The sequence below is a fragment of the Cryptomeria japonica genome, chromosome 3, assembly GCF_030272615.1.
Source record: "Cryptomeria japonica chromosome 3, Sugi_1.0, whole genome shotgun sequence".
NCBI lineage: Eukaryota > Viridiplantae > Streptophyta > Pinopsida > Cupressales > Cupressaceae > Cryptomeria > Cryptomeria japonica.
The window spans coordinates 672,133,591-672,151,310 of NC_081407.1; the positions used below are offsets into that span (position 1 = coordinate 672,133,591).

The 17,720-nt window shown below is 38.0% G+C and overlaps 1 protein-coding gene across 1 annotated transcript in view; it reads left to right on the forward strand.

The window, feature by feature from the left end:
• LOC131030645 (NADH kinase) overlaps positions 1–17,720 on the forward strand; it is a 153,839-nt gene that overhangs the window by 55,894 nt on the left and 80,225 nt on the right. The window contains exons 2-3 of the mRNA XM_057961552.2: positions 12,989–13,234; positions 13,553–13,633. Coding sequence (XP_057817535.1) covers positions 12,989–13,234; positions 13,553–13,633 — 327 coding nt within the window. The remainder of the gene's footprint in view (positions 1–12,988; positions 13,235–13,552; positions 13,634–17,720) is intronic.

Genomic DNA, 17,720 nt, shown 5'->3' on the forward strand with positions numbered 1-17,720 from the left:
CGGGAAAGAAGCTGCATGATGGATATGGCTGTCCAACAACCGCTGCATATTATTATCTTGTGGATATTCCACCCTCTTGACAAACTCTGACATATCCACATGCCCTATTTTTGTATCTCTGATACGATCCAAAGGGGAAGAAACTTGGGAAGGTGCAACTTCGTTCTGATACTTGTCATATTTGTACTTCATCTTTTTTGGAATTGGAGATGACGATAAGTCTAACATTGATTGAAAACTTGGAATACTGTGATGCAGACTTAAAAAGTGTTAAGGCAACATTATATTCAGCTGCAAGTAACATTTTTCCTTTTTCAAATGGGAAAAACTTCGACTCTTGAACTTCATGATTTTGTGAGAGTGGAAATAAATGGAAATGGGAAAATCTTGACTTTGACCAATTTCGGATCTTGGAGAAATTTTTGCAAGTATACAAGTTGGAAAGAACATACATGCAATCGGATTTTTAAAACCCGAATGCAAGTACACTTGTAAATTTGCAAATGGAGAAATGGATGGAAAATGAGAATTAGACTTGCGGAAAATGACGAAAATGGAAAGTATAGATATGGGAAACATGAATGAATAGAAAGGGGAAAATCCGGGAATGTCGTTTTCATGAAAATGGGAAGAACTTTTCAACATGTAATCCGGTTTTTAAAACCCTATTTCGAAAGGGAGGGTATTTCACATCTTTTCAACTTGGAATTTTAACCAAAAATTGTTAAATTCATTTAACCGTAAGGGAAGAACAATGATTTTCATCCAACTTGTAATCGGGATTTAAAATCCTGAATACAAGTAAAGAGGGAAAATGGGGAAGAACATTGCAATTCAAGAATTGCATATCAAGGGGAAAATCTCTCTCACAAAACGGATTTTTGGGGGAAGAACAACATATTTACAAAATTACAACTAGAAAGGAAAACTAAGAAAACAAGAAAATAAGAAAATGAAAGAAAGAAAGAAAGGAAAACATATCTTGCATAAAACTGAAAATGCCTCTCCAAAAAATGCAATCAATCTTGGAATGAAGAAGATAATCCAATAAATAGAGACAATCCACAATGCCAAACCCTAGCCATGTTTTTGCAAAAACGCCTTATGTATAAAAACGTGGCAGCAAATGCAAGGGAAATGGCGTGAAAGATGCTTGAATTTCCTTCTACCCTCAACGCATTAGCATACCAAGCCAAAACGATTCATAAGTTTGCTGATTCGTGGCATCTTTAATGGCAAAAAACGTGGTTTTTGGCAAAAACGTGTTTGCTGTTATAAAGCAAGAAACCAACAAACTTAACCTCCATGTGGCGTGAAAAGTGTCTACAAATGCATGAAAATAGGAAGGAATCCTAAACGCCTTCCTCCAACAAATTTTCCACAAAAATTTGCTAAAAATCCTCAAAAAACGTTTTTCCCTTGCAAATCGGGTTTTTGGGAACAAATAGCAAGTTCAAATTGCATGAAACAATGAAAATTGGGTTTTTTGGAGGATATAACAAGTTTAAAATTTCACTTTTTCAACTATAAGGCAAAAATCGGGATTTTTTGACCAAATAGCAAGTTTAAAATGTCAAAAATGCACTTTATAAGCAAAATTGGTTTTTTTGGAAGAAATAACAAGTTTAAAATTGTCAAAAATGCACTTTATCATTTACAAGGCAAAATTGGGATTTTTAGAGAGAGATGCAAGTGTAAAATCACTTGCAAAGGGGAAATAAAATCCCCACAACAAGTTATAATTTACTTGCACACATGTAATAAGGATTTAAAATTCCTATTACATGTAAAAACCATTAAAGTAGGGTTTTTTGGAAAGAATTACAAGTTTACTTGTAACTTAACCAAAAAATCCCTATTTTAACTGAAAAAGCCAAAAAAAACAACGAAACGACAAAGGGGAAATAAAAAGGAAATTACAAGTTTTTATTTTTCAATAAAGTGCACATGTAATAAGCTAAAAATTTCCCTACAAAGACCCAAAACAATGGAAATCATTAAAACTTGCAGTTCAAGGAAAATTCTCCACCTGCAGTCAGGGAGAAAAAACCCGAAATTGAAGGAAAGACATAGCAAACGAATCCAGAATGCGACGAAAATCGAAGCGTAGTTCGAGGATGGACTAAGGATTAAGCCAGGCCAAGGATTAGTCAAAATTTTGCCTCGGGAAGCATGCCATAGAGTAAATTTTTTCATTTTTCACAAAATTTTTATGTAATGGTCCTTCATTTTTGAAAACAAAAAACGAGGACAACAGAGCGAACTTCAAGAATTAGGCCACATGAGCGAACTTTGTGTTGAGAGGTAGATGAGTGAATTTCCCTTGTTTGCCTTGTTTGAATAGATGTGTAAATGTGAGTTTGAGCATTTGAGTGAGATAGTCTAACAATTGAATCCATACGCAACGACATTGATTGAAGACAAGCTCGTTTGTAATCTACTTCATCTTCAAGTTTAATGGCTCGAACTTCATGACTTGAGGAAGTGGAGCGAACTTCACGAATGAGCACACATGAGCGAACTTCAGCTTCAAGCCTACATGAGCGAAATTGGAAGTAGAGGAGCGAAGAGTACTTGATGGCATTTACCTTGAATGGATTCAATTTGAAACAAATTTCATGAACTCAACAAAAGGAGCGAACTTCATGAGTTGGGCAAATGGAGCGAACTTCATGAGTTGGAGAAATGGAGCGAACAGACAAGAAGAGCAAACTTCACCTTTGAAGGAAGATGAGCGAATTTCATGATGGAAGAACGAAAGAGATTTGCAAGCATTTAGTTTGAAACAAATTTCAAGGATCATTGCAAATTAGCGATCTTCAAGAATTCATGCACACGAGTGAAATTCATGATTAAAGGGAGACGAGTGAGTTCAATGTTCAAAAGAGTCAATTTCATGAATTCAAGAGGGAGAGCGAACTTAGTGAGCAAGATGATTGGAACAAACTTCATGTGCACACCACTCAGAGCGATCTTCATTTTCAAAGCTACATCAGCGATCTTCATGTTCAAGCCTACATAAGCGAATCTCAACTTCATGAATTGAGCTACATGAGCGAATTTCAACTTCATGTTTGGAGACACATGAACGAACCTCATGAACTCAATGAGATGAGTGAACTTCATGTAGGGAGCTTCAAGAGCGAATTTCAACTTCACAAATCAAGGGACATGAGTGAATTTCAAGAATTAAGACACATGAGCGAACTTCATGAGGTGAGGAAGGAGAGCGAATTTTACTAGTGACGCAAAGCACTTTAAAGATTAATCAAACATACATTTGGTGCCCCTTAAGCAAACCAGGTTGACCAGCATAAAAAAGGGTAATTTGTTATTTTGTTTTTACCAAACCAGGTCGGCCTTGCACCTAAAAGACATATCTTTACCGTAAAATGCCTATATAAGAAAGGTCAAAACAATCATTTCAACATCAATTCAAAACATTATTCTTGTCGAACATCGAATTTCTCCAGCAGGCCAGCGAATTTCAGTCAGCATAAAGACAAAATTTAAAAATTGAAGATGCAGGTCTAATGTTTTAGGGGGACGAATTCATCATAGAACATCGAAATTAAGCAAAAGAGGAGCGAATTTGTCAAAAGGGAAGCGAATTTCACTATGGAGCAGTCCAAATTCATTTAGAAGAGTAAATTAGTCTTATTTAGCAATTGATTTCATATTTAGACGCAAGATTCATTTCATAGTTGAGTAAATAGGCTTCGTTACTTCAATATTTCACCACTACTCTAACTTGCATATCTCTCATAGGTGAAAGATGGCGGCTCCTAAACCAAACAAAAGCATTTCCCGTCAAGCACTCATCAAGGAAGACTCGAAGAGTGGTGCATTCGAAAGAAAGATCACTTCACATTGGAGCAAAATAGGAGACACCAATCTCGGGAAGTTCGGCACCAAGAAGTTTTGGTACCCATCATACACGAGTGAACCTACTGCTACAGCCAAAAAGATGATTGACAGTGGGATCATAAATGCAACTGGCTTTCCTCCCACGGTGCAATGCTACGAGCTGTTTGTGGAATGTGCTCAACATTATGACTCTACCTCAAGAAGAATTGTGGTAAAAGATGGAATAGTGCTCGCATATCTCTCGGAGACAGCAATCAGCGAAACATTTCATCTACCCGAGGCTTCATATTTTGGGGACTGGATGTTCTACTTCATTGAGACTGTTACCCATGCAAGAATGCAATCAATTGGGCGAGGCTCATCAACAACAAAATTGATCTACAGTTAAGGAGGTTGATGCGCACTAGAACATTTTATATGAGCCTCCATTGCAAGAAATTATGAGTATCCAGGACTTATGTACACGGGTGTAGTTGGAAGGAGACCTGGAGAGATTAAGGTATATGATTGTTATCCACAGCTTAAGCATCCACCAAAACAACACTATAGGAGGGTGAATGATGCATTTACTATGCATATCACGAGGATGTTTTGAGGTGGACTACAGCGAAGACGCTCTCCAGAAGCACAAGCATTGGTAGAAAAACATGGTGCATGGTTCATCCAGTTTCCGAAATTCACATATATCAGAGTTCAAGGATGTCCTTCTCCTCCCCACATGTTGCTGCGCTACCCAATGAATAGAGTGGTGTTACTTGAGCTCGTGAGACAATTGATAGCATATGTCAAGGCATATAGGGATAAGCATGGAACCGGTGTTTCTTTTCTTATCACGCTTGGAGATTCCATTGAAGTATGCCCATCCATTCATGCAACAGAAGATGCCGAGAGAGAATTGGCACTCCATTCACTCAAGTTATTCATGCCTAGAGATTGTTTCGACCCATATGATAATGTAAAAGCAGTTCTGGGAAAGAAATATGGACACCAGTGGCAGTTGGAAGACTATTGGATGAATGTTCAAAATGATGTGGAAGTGAAGAAGATGTATTCCAGGCTATCTCCCAATTTCATCAGGAAATGCAAGTTGTTTCATGTTGCCAATCAAGTTCAAGATAGTGGCAAATATCTCCAAGCAGCCTACGCCAAAGAAGACAAAGAGATTAAAATCATGTGGGTTGACATAGAGGTTGATGACTTGAAAGAGTTGATGAAACCAGTTTTAGAGTACACCTGCATATGGATAGATATACAACACCATAAGTTGAAAGAGCAGAATATAGCATTGACATTCCACTTAGAAGAAAGAGCAGATGATGAGGATGAAGCAAACGCAAGTGGGAGTGCACCTCAACCATCTCACTCAAAAGGTTTGAAGAGAAAGGAAGATCGTGGAGAAAAAGAGCCCTCAAGGAAGAAACATAAATCAAACTCAAGTCATCCTTCCTCCAGACAAGAAGAAGAATTGAATCAAAGAGAGACATGAAGAACAGAGGATAGAAAAGGAGTTGAGTCAAGGGGCTAATGAATCAACAGAATCCACAGTTCATAATGATAGAGGAAAGGAAAAATTATCAAAGGAACAGGAAGATCTCACTCATCACACCCAAGAGATTGAGGGAAATGAAGAAGAGGACAATGATGAGACTACCTCACCACCTAGAGATCAGCAAATGTATGAAGAAGCACAAATTCAAGAAGGCAAATCCTCTATTCCGGAATGGCTAAAAGAAAGATTAGCTCAAGAAGTGATAGTAGTTGAGGAAGAGCTAACATATGATATAGTGAGTCTTCTAAGCCAAACTCGAGAAGTCACCAAGAAGAGGAAAGCTACGAAATTGTCCAAGGTGATTAGAGATGATTCGAGATCAAGGAAGTTGCAAATAGCTACTCCAAGGGTTGAGAAGTATGAAGGTGAGATCACAGCAGATGAGTATGATATGGAGACTATTGATTTGGGTCCACTCACTTCTGAGCAAGCTATAGGTGATGCAATTGATTCATTGAAAGCAGCTAATGACATGTTGAGGGCTGAAATAGAAAAGAATAGAAGATTAGTAAAGGAGATAAGTGCATGGAGGAACTATGTCCAGCAATTTCAGTAGCCATTAAGACATCAAAGTCCAACAGCCACACCACCACCTTTGCTTCCTCTAGAATCAGTTGATCATATGGAGAAGATGAGAAATTCGACACAGTTGATGGATACATGGATAGAGGATACATACACTAGAGTTAGCAAGTTCATGAAGGGCATAATGAAGACACTAGATATAGTCATAAAGGTTCTTGGGAGAACTCATGTCCTCATAGAGACCTTCAAAGCATTTGCTCATGCTAGAGATGTCATCATTTTGGTACTTCAAGTAATAAGGAAAACACCTAGAGAAGTCCTATCAAGAGAGAAGATTAGAAGCGAAGGATCTACACCCAACTTTCTACAATGGAGCAGCCTATTTCGCACAAAGAAGATCATTTTTGAGGAGATTGGAAACGGATGTAGTCAAGTTCAAGATGATATGCATCGAATTCATGATAAGATAGTGGAAGTAGCACAAATTGTTTTGCAGAGGAAGATTGATCCTGGAACGATTATAGAAGCTAGAGAGTTGGAGGAAAGAATAAGAGTTATCTTCCATGGGATTGATGGAATGATGTAATGTCCCCAATTTTTCAGGTTGTCTAGCAAGCTTTAGTAGCTGACACTCTGGGTTCACGTCAGCTTGTTCAGATGGGTAATTTGATGTTTTCGATGAGCCTAGTTGGTTGAGTGGAGTTATACGTCACTTTTCAAAGTGATTTAGTAAGTCGCCCGATCGACCTCGTTTGCTATTATTCGTTATCAGGGTCATTCCGGTGTGATCAAAATTTGATTCCGATGTGTTCTGGCAAGGTTTCACAAATTTGGTGCATTAATGAATTATTTTAATTATTTTACTAAGGTTGCCTAAATTTAATTAAAATATTTAATTCCAACCTTAGTGTTATAGCTTGTTGGAACTAGGGCAAAAAGTTATAAATCTTGGGCACATAAAACAATGACCTTAAGTGTCAAAATATTATTATATTATTGAAAGGGTCATTTTCAGAGGAAAAAGGGAGTTTAAATTAATAGTGACTATTAAATTAAAGTACATTTATGTATGAAGTCACTTTATTTTAAAGGTTCACTTTATACACTTAAGTGAGAAGTGGTATTTTGAAAAGAAGTTATTTATCCCACATTCTTGGTGCATTGGGATTTGTGCCCAAAAAGTGTTATAAATGAGAGTTTTTTTTGTTGTAGAGGATATCTTGGAATTTGAGTTACCGCGGAGTTTGGGAATTGCTGGAGTTATTTCTAGCGTTAATTTCTTGGCTTTTGAGGACGCTACCCCTCATTAGTAACACTTTCTATGCCATTGGAAGATATGGTCTGGAAAGTTTAAAATAATTCTTTCAGATTAATATACAGGGTTGGAGGGGTACTGGTTAATATTTTCATTCTCAGCATTGAAGGACGATTTGAGAAGGAGACAAGAACTTGCCACTGGACTGAGACATTGTTGTGGCTATGATCTTTTGGCTGGGCCATACTATTATTGCTGGGAGGATGTATTTCAGGTTACTGGGCCATACATAGTAATTACTGGCCGTACAAGATAGCTGTGGCTGCACCATTATCTGCCAGATCTTTATCCCAACCTGGATGGGTTGTGCTTGGCTGGTCATTCACAGTATAGACGTGGAATTTGGAGGCCTGTTTGCTACCAAAGAAATCACTGCAGATGCTGCTGGAAGTATGCTACAGCTGCACCAGTCAGCCAATATAGAGCTGCATCTAGGGATTGGTATGCCCTATTGCTGATATTGAAGGTTGGAGTCATCTCTACAACACTACCAAAAGGAGCATGCATACAAACTGATCGACAAATTCCATTGAAGTGTAGCTGGAGTAGTGAAACAAGGTGTCGACTGAGCAAGTGCAAGGTGAGTGGGACGTGGTGAATGCAGATTGGACGTGGGGGAGAATCCGCAAAGTCTCAGCTGACAGTCGAACAGCAGCGCTACGCCAGGTTCTTTTGTTGTCATTTGTAATAGTGTAGAGCTTTGATAGGTGCTGTGATGTTAGATTAATTCTGAGTTGTACACTCTGTTGGACTGAGATATTTTGAAAAGGAAATGAGCAAAATAGTCTAAGTTAGTCATGGATAGAAGGAACAATTTATATGAATTTCGTGTTGATCATATACTATGAAATGATAAATGAATTCTTGCTGTTTATATGTCATGAAATGAGAAAAAGAATGCCTGCAAGTTATTATGAAACAAAAGCACCAGGAAACAACAAAACTATTGATATACTGCAAGAGGAAAAATCAGACTTATATTGAAAGATCGCCAACTGTTCGAAGAAACACCAACAACGAAATTGACAAGGGTAATTATAGAAAATAGGGCATCCTATTACCAATGATCACCAAAGATCAATTGAATGACATGCTTGAGTTCGTGGTTTTAGCAAGCAAAACTCAAGAACTCAAATCTGAATGGGATAATGCCATCGTCAAAGCTTTCGATGAGGTCAAGCACATGGAGGAACAACTGAAGTCTCTGCCTGAGATCCCAATAACAGAGATAGATGGTGTAGTGATCAGATTCATTGAATATGCCAACGTGAGAAAGGAAACAAGATTCTAGAAGACAGTTTGTTATGATCCTACTTGGCAGCTCATTTTCTCATTGGAAGATGTTTCCTCAAATTTTGTGTCACCACATGCTATTTTCTCATTGGTCGTTTCCAGGATAATGTTAATCTAGATAGGGTTTCATTTGTATCAAACCCTAATCAGGGTTTAGGCAGCAAATTCTTGGCCCTTGATCTCCATTGGATCTCGGTCCTTCATTGTATTTGAGAGTATTATATAAACTCCACTCATTTCATTTGTAAAAGTTAATAGTGCTAGAATAGTGAATAGAGAAATAGAGATTTTGATTAGAAGTCAAGAGTGATAAGTGAAGGACTCGAAGAATTGTTGTTGTTTGGCCATTGGATTAATAAAACATTGAAGTTATGGTGTTTCTATTCAATCTTTGAAGCCTATTGCATGGTTCTTTATCTTCTTAAGTCAACCTTTAATATTAGTTTAAGTATTTAGATTGAATGATGGAATGTTGCACTTGATGTATTGTGAAACTCGTTATCCATACCACTAGCCTCTTGCTGATTGTAACTGTGCCTTGTGTGGACAACTGGAACCTTTGAAATTGCTTAAGTTTAATTGTTGCTTAATCATTGATATGCATTCAAGTAATGGTATTAATGCGTAGTAATGATTTGAAAATCTCTAAATATCCTTAGAAGATTGCACTAGTTTTGGTGGAGTTGTTCTTGTATGGCGATGCTAAGACTAGTAGAGTTCACTTGTGTCGTTCTTCATCCATTCATTCTTAGGATAGCTTAGAACCTCTCTAAACCCTTATCTTTTGCCATATTTTTAACAAAAAATCAGTAGTGTTAGGAAGGAACTTCACCGTACATCATCCATGAAATACTTCATGAAATCTTTCGTAATGAAAAAATGCCCCTTGATGAAACAACAATCACAACGACCAACAAAGATTATCCACATGTAGTGACCCTACATTCATGAACCTTGGAGTTGTCTCAAGTGATCCTTAAGTTAATCTTCAACATTTGAATAACTTTGTTCAAGAGAGGATAAGATACTTTTGGGTATTTTATTCTGTGTTTGCATGTGCATAAAAAACACATCAACACCTACCTCCCTCCAAGTCGTGGATTGCATTGATCACTTCATCATATCATGGATTCACTTAACTTGGTTGCTATTTATTCAAACATATGGATGTTGCACTTACCTTCACTAGGTCGTGGATTCTCTCAACCTGTGGACAATTTACCTTTAAGTCATGGATTTTAGCACCTCATGGATAATCTTGCTCACATCCACCTCCAAGTCGTGGATTTCTCTAGTTTGTCGATTTCGAAGGGTCGTGGATTCTTGCAAGTGGAGGATAGTCATCATCATTATCATCATTCAAGCTTGCCCATTCCAACACTTAGTCAATTATTTCACCTTCATCATGTTGTTGATCCTCATTCTTCAAGTCAAAGATTGAATGAGTTTCACTTTATGGATCAACATTGCCATCCACCCTTGAGTCATGGATTTTAGCAAGTCATGGATGTGCTCAAGTCATGGATTGATCATCATCACTCACCCTCATCATCGAGGTTTCTTCATCCAATTCACTCCAAGGCATCTTCATTATCGTTCATTAAGGTTTAAGGATAGCATCACTCTCATTCATTATTGCAAGCCTTGGACCTCCACAAGTCATGGATTTTGGCAACTCTAAGGACAAAAGTCATCAGCACCCCTTTTAGGTCATCGATTTGAGCAACTCAAGGATAAACATTGCAAGTGTGATCTCCACCTCGGCTTGATCTTCATTTCACTTCACCTCGTTCAAGATTGTTCATCAACACTTGAGGATGATGCAGTTCACTCGATCAACACCTTTAATGACTCCCAGCTGTGAATTTCTTGCACTCAAAGACCAATTGGAGTCATCATCGCTAGGTTGTGGATTTTAGTGACTCATGGACAGACCCAATGACTTCCACTTCAAGTTGATTTTGTCATTCCTTTCTCAAGTTGATCATCAAAGACCTTTGCTTGCAAACTTGGAGGATTCTAAAGCTAAATTCAATTAAGTGCAACCTTTGTTCACTGTCACCTCAAGGTCATCAAGTCGTGGATTTTGCTTGGGTGTGGATTTCATGAGGTGGTGGACAAAACTCATTTTCATTTCTCAAGTCCATCGATTTCACCAAGTGAAAGATAGTATTGTTACACGATTGACTTGGTGTTGCATTGCTTCTCCAAAATTATTCTAAGTTCAAAATCACTTTTACCAATCACTTCACCTTATTCATTGAATGGTTGAGCACCTCACCTTGAGTGTGGATTTGAAAGATAAATGTTGCATCTCATCATCACTAACTCACATTGATCAAAAGGCACCGAAGTTGTGGATTTGAGCACTCATGGAATCACTACTACATTTGAACTTTCATCCTTTCTTGAGGCTGACTTAGTCACTGTGAGGGTTTCATCTTTGAGTTTCCTCTCGAAAATCCAAGGAAAACTAACTTGTATTCTTTTCATACTTCTCCCTTCTTCATTTACTTAGGCTTGATTGATTCTTGTCTCTTCATCTTGACCTAAGGGTGTCTTGCTCACTTGACTACTTATCTATCCTAAGTCTCACCTTGACTTGACCTAGAGGTTGCATTGTGAAGCATCACCCAATGATTACCTTGACTCTCACCTATCACTTGATTTTCACCTATCACTTGAGCACTTAGAGCTGAGAAGACTATGAACTAGTCTAGAGGGGGACTTGATTGCTTGACTTGATCATATCTTGACGACAAGGCATTGGATCCGCTCACAAGCAAGAGGTTAAAGATGCCAAAATTATTGCCAAGCCAGATGACTAAGCTAAGACAACTAAGACTACTAGCAAAAAGTGGAGGTCCTCATTTGCAATAGGTTGATGTGTGGAATTGTCTCATTAGAGAGCATACAAAAGATGATCCATAGAAGATACTTGAGCACAAAGGAGGGCACCATGTTGACCACAACGCCAAGTTTGATCATGAGATTTGGGCATGTATCAGTAGGACCCAATACATAGGAACTTGGGAAAGGGGCAAGTGCATTAGATTGTAGTGTAGTTTGATGATGAGGGGGAGCTTGAGCTACGATAACAATTCAAAGTGGGGAGAGTGATGATATTGATGATGAGAGAGTGGAGGGGGATGTGTTATCACTAGTAGATTATTTGTCACCAATGAGAGTTAGCTAATATCCTAGATCACCTAGCTTTGTCTTGCTTGAGGGTAAGCAAATTTAGGAAGCGAGGATTTATCATCCCCCTTTTCTCAATTCATGGCCAGGTTTGACTTTTGACAGCATAGGAGTACCAAGTATGTGGTTAATTTCAGTTTTCAGATAGGAATGTTTGTGTTTGGAATAAGGTGCATGCATTTGGGTGTCTTCCTGTCGATTAATGATCTAGTCTTTCAGTAAGAGTGGCTGTATTTGGTGTTGGATTCACACCTGTCCATACCTGTCAATCATTTAGAACTCTAGTGGACTGGAACAAGGAGGGTGTGTGGTTAGTTTGTTGGAAATAAAGTTACTTTCAGTTAGGATCAGTTAAATAAGGCAGGAACTTGTCAGTCAACTACCATCAATTGAGGAATTATAATGCAGTGGAGTAGGAGAAGGGATACACTAGAAATTTGATAAAATAAAAATCATTTCTTTTTCCTGGGCTGAATGCTGTGTTTCAGCAGCTATTGCTTGGAGATAAAACCCTTCAGGTGCGGATATCAGGCTTCTTAAGCGGCAGATTGACTTTCAAACTGACTTCTGAAATGCTAGTAGTGTCTAGTTTTATAGGTGGGCATGTTTAGTAAGGTGTATCACATAAATTGGGTGTAATCACATAATCACAGAATCACATAAATTCAGTGTAATCACATAATCTGCTTCTGTACTGTTTTGAAGAAATATTAAATAAAAGTAAAAAGAAAGTATTATTTGTTGTAGTATTTTGGGGTTTGTTATTTTTATGCTTCTATTTTGTGTCTTTACAAATTTATTAACATAAGGTATTCCTGGGTCCTATATACCAAATCTCGAGGCAACACACATATTCTTCAGCTTATTTATATCATGTGAATATCCAAGATTATATAACAACATTCTATTTGCTAGCTTCAAGAGGTAGTTTTGTCAACTGCAATAGCTCTTTCCAGCATCCATTCTGCATGTCCTTGACATCTTACGACTTAGTTTGGACTATTTGTCAATATAAATTTCAATCCCAAGCATACCTAGTAAGTCAGTGATGGTATTCTCTTTACGTTTGTTTAATTTACTGTCAATTTTAAGATTAAAGCACACATCACTAATTGACAACAATCCTTAGATATCAAATAGATTTTAATGAATATTTGTGTCTTTGCTTCTCTGCTAAAAATAGTTCTTTTTCTCTCAATGCACATCAATACCAAATTTCTTGATATTTACTGTCACCACAGGTAGTTGGCAATCTAGTAGACAGGCACAAGACTCATGTAGAGACTGTGAAATTCTGCGAGGATGTATTGCGTCGGAAACCACTTGAGTGGAAGACAGTTGTGGGTGATGAGTTAGAGGCACCAATCAGTGACATTGACTTAGTCATTACAATTGGAGGGGATGGAACGATTTTGCGAGCCAGTCACTATGTGGACAATTCTGCTTCAATTTTTGGAGTAAATTCAGACCCTTCAAGAATTACAGAGGTTTGTTTGTGTGACAATACTGAAAGTATTAACTTCATGATGATATGATATGCTTTCGTTAAAAGTGAGTTGATGGATAAGGCAAAAGTGAAATTTCAAGACATATAAGCTCTGCCTGGTTCTAGAAAGCCAGGATGGCCAGATAAAGCAATGAGGATTGCTGATGTTCTTGGTGGAAATATCTACAACAGCATCGGTCTTAGTTTAATGCTTGTAGTGAAGATATGGGTATGATGATCTTTTATATATCTTGACAGGATGACTTTGAGGTCTATGAACTGGTCATTCATAATACATTATGTTCACTCATTGATGCAGATTAAGGAGAATTCAGAGTCATTTGATGCAAGGCGAAGTACTGGTTATATGTGTGCTGCTACAGCAGAAAGTTTTGAGGAGGTGGAGTAATAATTTCTGTGTACCAGTGTTTTTTGTTTTTGACATTTCAAAAGTTACTTGTAGAAATAATTCGTGCCAGTAGTATATTGAGTATACTTATAATAATGAATGTTAATTGACTCAGCAACTAAAACTGTTATTTATGATTCTGCATATGCTTGAAACATGCAGGCCTTGTATTTTCTGTCCTCTAATGTTAACAGCATGCATTTTCTATGTGTGAACATCCCTTGCCAGTTTTATTCTTCTAGTCATCGCCAATTCTCATCAGATCTAAGAATTAGCTAAATATACTCATTATTGTATCATAGTGAAGCCACCATAAATCTAGTAAATGGTTCTTAACAAACAGTCAACATTTTGATTAAATTCATAAATTAAATTTCAATTTTTATTGCCAGATTTCCTTTTCACTTGGTTGATGTTTCTTCTTTATGGTGTGCCAATCAGAGGCCAAGAAATGTTTAGAATTGTTGATGCAGTCCAGGATCAGGAACCCAGTGAAGGGTAGCTAATCTTGGCACCAACAGACACACACATAGACAGTAGTCAAATCAGACATGGCAAAAGCTTATACCCAGCTCACACATGCATTATGGAAGCAACGGCAGTCTTCTTTGTTAATCAAAGTCATATAACATACTTGCCTTTCAGGCACATAGTTCAGCGACAAGGGCTTACAACCTTCTTCTGTACCTCATACACAAACACTACAGGCTTTCAACACAACCCACCAAAGGAAATATCTCTGTATCTTGCTACTGCAAGCTCTCATGCAATTTACTTTCATCTTCTACATGTGGAGGATGATATTCAACAAATATACTCTATACTCTTCTTGTCTCATTTGTTTGTTGCAGCTTTTCTATATATATGTATTGAGATTTTGAATGTCTAAAAAACCACCTGAGGAAATGAACATTAAAACCCAAGCCTGGAGTGGGATGGATGTCACAAAAGAGCCTGTTACAGACAGTTGATTAAATTCCTTGAGTCTGCTCAAAATGACTGCCCAGTAATATGTAACTGCTGATGGCAGAAAATGTAAATGCTGCAGGGAACTGGTCTTAAGGCCAGTGATAGTAATAATGTTTAAATGCTAGGGGAGAATGATGTAACTGCCACACAGAAATCTGGCCTGTGTCAGCATAAAGATACGCCTGGATAAATAAGATTATCAAGAAGTCAGCAGAGGTATCTTTCATAAGCTGCCCAGCAATTGTAATTGTTGTGCAGAACCCAGCCAAAATAGGACAAGGTGAATGGATGTGTGAATCCTGACAGGTGTTACTGTCTAGCAGTTAACATCTCTGTCCTCATGTCCAGCAGGGGATTAGGATAAAGTCATGTTGGTGTACGTTTTATCATTCACCGAACATTAGAATAAAATGTCAAGGACACTCTACCCTCTCTTGAGCAAAATCACTACGTGTGCCAAGATTGCAAGAAAGACCACACAGCGACTCTGAGGTTTATATGTGCGAATTGGTGACTTTATGTTGGATAGCTTCCTTGGTTATATATGCTGAAATACAAGGGGGCTTACGCTTGGCTTGTTCAATTCACAATGAAGGTCTAGACAATGAAGCTCTATCGTTTGGCTCTTGGATCATCGACTTCAAGAAAACTGAAAAGGAGATAAGGGTTTAGAAGTTTTAGTCTATTCCTAATAATTCAAGAGACGATATTGACTCGGTGAATCTAATAACCACGCTTTGCATCACCATGCTAGAACAACTACACAAAGTGGGTGCAATCTTCAAGGGATGTGCTTATGATTTTCACGTCATGAATAACTACCATCAAATTGAACAATATTTATCCAGATAGAAGTTAAGCAACCACAAAGTAAGCTCAAATTAACTTTACACAATGAACACAAATCATTTTCTCATCAAAAGTATGAGCGGAAGATTCACCATAAATCAATACTTATCAGATCTTGCATTTGTCTAACATACATGAAATAAAATCTAAACTATGATGAGGGATAAGAACCATTCAAACTCCAAAATAAGATAAGTAATCACCATCAATTTGAACATTGCATTACTTATTACTTTGGCAGTTGTAAACAACAATTTACTTATTTCAATATGTTTTGCAACATGCTCCCATGTTTTACAAATGAGGGACGAGCTCAATTTATAGGCTTCCCAATTACAATTCAATGGCCAAGATTGATCTCAAAGTAATTGCTGAGATTACAAAATAAAACCCTAATTAGGGTTTGTTACAACTAACTACCTCTCGACCAACAAGAAAATTACATTTTGGGACGCTTGTCCTTGCTAAATAAAAACCAATAATAAAATAGAAGGTTGTTGCATTGTGGAATGTGCCTTCTAGAAGCCTTCGTGGATAAGTCAGGTTCATTGAACCTGGACATGTTGACTTGGAACAATCTGATTGGTTGGAAGATGGCGAGGCACCACCTCAGCGTGTTGGATGTCCTCCTTGAATTCTCCAATTTGTGTCAAGAAATTGTCTAAGTATGGAAATTTATTTTGATTACTCCTCTTTGTCACCATCTGCTTTTGATTGGGAGCTTGTCTTTAATTCCTCATTAGATGAAATCCTTCAAGAAGTTGCCCTGATTGCTTCAATAGGTTAAGAAGTCTAGAATTTCTTTCTATATTTTCGCCAAGTCTGAAGAATTTTCTTTCTTGATGCCTTGAAATTCTTTCAAGTGCCCTGAATTTGGAGAAGAATTCCTCTATACCTTCACCACAATGGAGGAAATTGGAATTTTCTCTGTGAAGTATTTTCCATACTTAACCAAATTTTGGCTATTCAATTTCATTTTGTGACACCTTCATGCGAACCCTCCAACACCTAGCCAGGATTTTGGCCATCTCTATGCTCGAACGAACTTTGCCTGTGGATTTGCCTTCAATTTTGAATTTGGCTTGTGCTAAGTAGGACAAACTCCACCCTTGGACAAGGATTTTATTCATTTTCTCCTTACTTTTCCTCTTTATTCCTCTTCATTTTTCTTATTTCCTTTCCAACAATTAGTCAAATTTTGACTCATTTGTTGTGGAAAACTCCACACTTGGCCATTTTCTTGCCTTCATCTTGGCCATGCAGATGAATGTGTTGGCAAAGAATCTTTAGAAATTCATTTGTTTTAAGAAATTTCTCTAAGTGTTGGATAAATCTCTGAAAAATAGTTCTAAGTGTTGAGTGAAATTTTCCCTCAACCCTTTCAAACTTGATCATCCCTTCGTTAATGGCAGAATTTATCCATGTGTCAAGATACTTTCTCATGTTCTTGGCAGACTTGGCACATCATTATGCCAATTTGATCTAGGCGAACCTCATAATTTGCAAGCCATTTTCTTACTTATCGTGGTGGAGTTGGCACATGTTCATGTTATACTAGCCTTGGGTGGACTTCTACCCTTGCATGCAATTCTTCTATGTGCTGGGCCAAGTTTGAGCTTGGCCAGCCAAACTTGGGCGGACTTCATGCTTGGCAAGACATCTTGCTAACTTCTCTTGGCAGACTTGGCTGCTGCTTGGACAATCCTTGGCAGACTTCATCATTTGCAAGCCAAGCACTTGCTCATTGCTTGGGTGGACTTTGAGGTTGTCTTGCCATGTGTAGGGTGAACTTCGTAGATGTCTTGCCACCTTCTTACATAGCTGGGCGGACTTTGCACTTCACTCGCCATGTCCTCACCATGTCCTCTTGCATCTTGACATGACAGATTGTGTGTGGCCTTGGATACTTTAAGTTAACCTTGGATGGATTTGATGTTTAATAAGACATACTGTGCACTCCATTTTGGGCGGACTTCAACATTGTTAGGCCATTGTGCATGGCGGACCTTATTATCAGCAAGCCATCTTTGTGGCAGACTTCTTTAACTTTATGCCATGTTCTAAGTGTCTAGGGAGAACTTTACCAACCCTATGCCATATCCTACACTGGGCGGACTTTACTTGGCACAAGACATTCTTCACTTTGGAGGGCAGACTTTGATGTTGTTTTGGACATTGTTTTTCATGCATAGGCAGACTTGGCACATGATCTGCCATCTCCTCTTGCTTCCTTCCTTGGTGGACTTTGCCCTTGGGTAGC